At 53.1% G+C, this 5,120-nt stretch overlaps 1 protein-coding gene across 1 annotated transcript in view; it reads left to right on the forward strand.

Moving 5' to 3' along the window:
- The first annotated feature begins 593 nt into the window (after window positions 1–593).
- Window positions 594–5,120, forward strand: part of CNN2 (calponin 2) — an 8,652-nt gene continuing 4,125 nt past the window's right edge. Inside the window, exons 1-2 of the mRNA XM_003788686.3 lie at window positions 594–695; window positions 4,724–4,845. Of these exons, the coding sequence (XP_003788734.1) occupies window positions 633–695; window positions 4,724–4,845 (185 nt within the window). The 5' untranslated portion in view covers window positions 594–632. The remainder of the gene's footprint in view (window positions 696–4,723; window positions 4,846–5,120) is intronic.

Below are 5,120 nucleotides of genomic sequence, written 5' to 3' on the forward strand. Positions count from 1 at the left end.
TTTGTTCTACCAGGAATACCATTTCCTTTTGGATTGGCAAACTCCCGCTCAGCCGTCAAAACCCCAGCTCCAGTGACCCCCTCCTCTGAGGAACTTGTCCTGGTTCCCTTGCCCACCCTCAGCTATCACAGTCCCTGGGAGGGGCCAAGACTGGGATGTACCTCAAAGGGGCTTGCAGGAGCTCTCATTTCTGTTCCAAAGGATTTAGGAGCCCAACCCACAATTCCCCTCTTCTGCCATTGTACAGAAGGGTAACTGGAGACCCAGGAAGTGCAAGAAAGCCGCCTAGCAAGGAGAGTGCAGGAATGCTGGGTCTTGGCAGTTCGCAGTCCCTGCCCCTTCCTGCTTAAGTTTTCCCGTAGTTTTAGTGTTCGAGGTGCCCCTCCCAGCCGTTGAGGATAGAGGTGCTGTGACAGGAACGGAAGGGGGAGGTGTTTAGGGGCTACCGTGAGGACTCAGGAAGTTTGCAACCGCAGGAATTCGGTGCTTTCAGGCCTTATAAGGACATTTGCACTCTGGGCCAATGGGCGGCAGGAGGCGTGGCGCCCCAACCCTGCCCCAGCCCCTCAGTCCCTGCCAGCATCTTGGTTCTGTCTCGCCTGTTTGGCGCTTCCCTTCCTCTCCAGCCAGCCATGAGCTCCACGCAGTTCAACAAGGGACCCTCATACGGGCTTTCCGCCGAGGTCAAGAATCGGGTGAGTGGTGGGCGCGTCACTGGGCTCCACTAGCCGCGGCTGTGGCGCGCTCGAACTCGCTTATGAGTCCGGCGACGCCGGGCTCCCCTGCAACTAGCGGGCAGTGCGTCTCGCACCGGGGACAAGGGATCACCTCTCCCTGACCTCTGGGTGGTCTGGGGCCTTTCCCTGGGCTCCCTCAAGTCTGAGGGAGCAGCGAGGTCTGACCTCTGGTGATGACCCATCTCCCCAGCATCTAGGGGTAACCTTTTCCCCAAGCTGTGTGCCCAGACTCCTCCCTATGAGAAGTCCCCTCCTCTGCCAACTCCCAACCGCTCAGGCGTGGACCCTTTGAAGGCGTCAAGGCCCAAGAAGGACTTGGAGCGGTGGGGGACCACCCAGCCCCCTCCTCATCTCCTGGCCACACTTCTGCTTTTTTTGCCACTTAAACTTCAGGAAAGGAAGGAGTGACCCAGGGTGCTTTTTGAGAAAGGTGTTGGTCCCCCCACAGGAATTTCCTGACCTGTCTTACAACTGTGGGGGAACAGTCTCCTTAGGCAGCTAGTTCACTTCTACGTTCTTTTTGTCCCTAGCTGATAAATTTTAAGGGACACCAAAGGGGTTCCCTGAAGGTGACCCTAAAATGTGTGGGTTTTGTAACCTGAAAATATGAAATGGGACCAGGAGGAGGCACTTCTTTTACAAAACCACTTGTGGTTCTGGCTCAGAGAGGGACCAGACACTTCTGGGTATCTCAGAGATGGGAGATCCAAAGCCTGACACTGTTGCACCCTTCTTGCAGGAGGGGTTTGTCATCCCTGCCCATCACACACACACACACACACCAGGCACCTGGGAATGTGGCTTCAGCTGTAGCAGAAGCCTGCCTGGGCACGCTGAGGGCACCAACCCTAGTCCTGCTAGCCTCTGAAAGGCACCCTAGGGCCCACACATAGGGGAGAGAATTTTTGCATTGCCTTTGTGAGCTTCTGGGAGCCCTTTGGCAGAAAGGAATACTATGGCTTGGGGCAACCAGGGTCCCCCAATGAGCCCTGGGGTTCTGGACTTCCCCTTAAACACCAGGGAACTTGTGATGGGCTGGATTTTTTTTTTTTTTTTTTTTTTTTTGAGACAGAGTCTCAAGCTGTCCCCCTGGGTAGAGTGCTGTGGTATTACAGCTCACAGCAACCTCCAACTCCTGGGCTCAAGCGAGTCTCCTGCCTCCGCCTCCCAAGCAGCTGGGACCACAGGCGCCCGCCACAACGCCCGGCTATTTTTTTTTTGGTTGCAGCCATCATTGTTGTTTGGCGGGTCCAGGCTGGGGATTCGAACCCGCCACCTTAGGTGTACATGGCTGGCGCCTTAGCCAGTTGAGCTATAGGCGCTGAGCCAGATGGGCTGGATTTTGACAGAGCCTGCCTGTAACTGCACAGAGACAGTTTAGGGGAGACTTGCTATGCGATTATGGCTCAGAGACCGTGTTGCAGCTGACCAGAACTACATGGCCTGCAAGTGGTAGAGCCAAGACTAGAATCTAGACCTGTAGGATCTGGTGCCTGGTGGCCCTTGCCTACGCAGGCAGTCTGGGCACCCCTACCCCACCCTGGCAGCAGAAGTGAGACAGGGCACACAGCACTCCTCACGGGTGGGGCAGCTTCCCAAGATGGGTGGGTAGGTGGGCACAGTGCCACCTTCCCTGGTGGGGGTGAGTTGAGAAACTGGAGTATCCCTGTTGGTTCCTTGTGGCCAGCCCTGTCTGGAGAATGGGTGTGGTATTGACCAGCTTGCCAGAGTCACTAAGGGGTCATACCCCAATTGGAAACTGGCTTCTAGTGGCTTCTGCTCCCCCCATCCCTATTACCAACTGCTTAAGACAAGGGAGACCCAGAAGCCTTTCTCCTCTACACCTCTGTGCCTCAGTTTATCCCTGGATAGATGACACTGGGGCATAGGCTCCCAGTCCAGTGTGTCTCTCTGAGATGCCATGGCTGCAGGATCCCAGTTGAGGGGCTAGACCTGTTGGGAGCAGCTGGTCCTGATTTAGCAGGGAGGCAGCATTGCATTCCTGGCAGTTTGTGGTAAGGAGGAATGTGCTGAGGGCCCAGCTGGGCAGCTCTGGGAGGAAACTGGCTGCTGTGGGAGGGGCCCAGCCAGGCGCCTCTGCCTGGGACCCTGGCCTCTTGGCCCTAGGAGCTGGCAAGGGTAAGACCCAGCTGGGCTGGGCATGTTCAGCGACCATCTAGGACTCAGCTTTCAGTCCTCCTCTCTCATTCCTCAGGATAGACAAAGCTCCATCTGGGCAGGGCTACCCCCTTGCCCCTTCTCTCCCAGCTGGGGAACTAGAGACAGCCTAAGGATGTCCAGCTAAGGTGGGTAGGTAGGACCAGGAGAACAAGACAGCTGGGTGAGTCCCTATGTCTCCTCTGTGTTGCCAGTGTTCAGCCCTGATTTCAGAATAAGGGGGCTCCCAGGCAGGAGCCAGAAATAGAGGGCTCAGCTCGAAAGACCTTACCTAAGTCCTTCAACAGGGAGATGGGGAGACTGAGACTTACATTAGTCATCTGGGGAGCTGGGTGCAGAGCTGAGAGCAGTGTGGGTCTGCTCTTGGGTCCTTCTGCTCCCCTGGGGAAAGGGCATCCTTTCTCAAGGAGCAGTGGAAGTTATGGGGCTCCTCAGCAGAAACCCCTGGAGCTGGACAGGATGGATGAGAGCAATCCAACTTTTCACCACCTTTGGCAGGAGCTGCCCCATGGCAGAACACATCTCCCCTGGGTATCCCTAGGCCCAGCCACTCCAGGTTTCTGAGCCTTTGGTACTCTGGGATGCTGCAGTGGGGAACAAGCAGGTATATGCTTGTGGGCCATGGGTATATGATAATCTAATGGAGGACCTTGAGTGTTTTTATCTACCCAGTGACTGTGGGGATGTCACTGAGCAAGATGGCAAAGCACAGAAGGGAGTTGGATCTTAAGTAAGGACAGAAGGTGGAGGCAAACACTGGAAGGAAAATAGAGTCAGAGAAACAAGGATATGGGGGACCTGTTACCTGGTATAGTCAGGTGGCCTTCAGTATATGGCTGGTCTAAAGGGAGGAACCAAGCCAGGCAAATATCTGAGGCCATAGTGATAGTGCAGTACATGCAAAGGCCCTGAGGCAGGACCTAGCCTGGTTTGAGAAACAGAGAGAGGTTTGGCAGCTCCTCAGTAAGTTAAACACAGTTTCCACATGACCCAGCAATTCCACTGCTGAGTACACACTTAAGAGGAGTAAAAGCAGGTGTTCAAACAAAACTTGTACACTCTATGTTTACAGCAGCACTGTTCACAGCAGTCAAAGGTGGAAACAAAACAACCCAAGTGTCCATTGAGGGATCAATGGATAATCACAATGTTGTCCATTCATACAATAGAATATCACTGAACCACAAAAAGGAAGGAGGCTCTAATACAGACTGGACATTGAGGACATTATGCTCAGTGAGAGAAGGCAAACACAGAAGGACACACAGTATGTGATTCCATTTATATGAAATGTCCAGAATAGGCAGGTCCACAGAGATAGGAAATGGGTTCATCATTGCCAGAGGCTGCAGAGGGGGATGAGGGTGACTACTGATGGGGATAGGGCTTCTTTTAGGGATGATCAGATGTTTTGGAATTAGATAGTAGTGATTCACAGCAGTGTGAATGTACCAAATGCCACTGAATAGCATATTTTAAGATGCTTGACACTTACATGTTAAGTGTAACGTAACCAGGAAATGAGGGGGCCAGAGGGCCAGAGCCTGCCTGGCTTGGCACCCCTAAAGGTAGTTAAGAGCTAATTATCAGTCTGGATTATGACCGTGCTTCCTGTGTGTGCTTCATCTTTGCCTATGAGCAAGGGTTGGGCTGTTCCTGCTGGTGGGAAAGGGAGAGGGTCTGCTTGGGTGGGGTGGGGACCTCCACTTTAGAGTCACTGGCCCTGCCTTGTCAGAAACTTTGGGGGTTTCTTCTGGATGTGCCCTTACCCCAGCTCAGCCCTGTACCCTTTGCCTCCCCCTGCCCAGCTCCTATCCAAATATGACCCTCAGAAGGAGGCTGAACTCAGGAGCTGGATTGAGGGGCTCACTGGCCTGTCCATTGGCCCTGATTTCCAGAAGGGCTTGAAGGATGGGATTATCTTATGCACGTGAGTACATGCACAGACACGTGCTCTATCACCCTGGCTGGTTATGTTCCACACACTGTCTGAAGCTTGCTTTTCACTTGATGAGTCTTGGGTCTTTCTTTCCCTTGACTTATTGCTTTGTCTAGGATCTCTAATAGGGAGTATTCTCACCTTGTGCTCTCTTTCATGGAAGAATGAATAAAGTTTCTGGAGGCCTTTCTTTGTTGCATTCAACCATTGTTCAAACATTCTTTGCTTTTGCACATTAATTTTTTTTTTTTTTTTTTTTTTTGAGA

This window comes from Otolemur garnettii, unplaced genomic scaffold (assembly GCF_000181295.1).
Source record: "Otolemur garnettii isolate 467f Iridium unplaced genomic scaffold, OtoGar3 scaffold00029, whole genome shotgun sequence".
In the NCBI taxonomy this organism is placed as follows: Eukaryota; Metazoa; Chordata; class Mammalia; order Primates; family Galagidae; genus Otolemur; species Otolemur garnettii.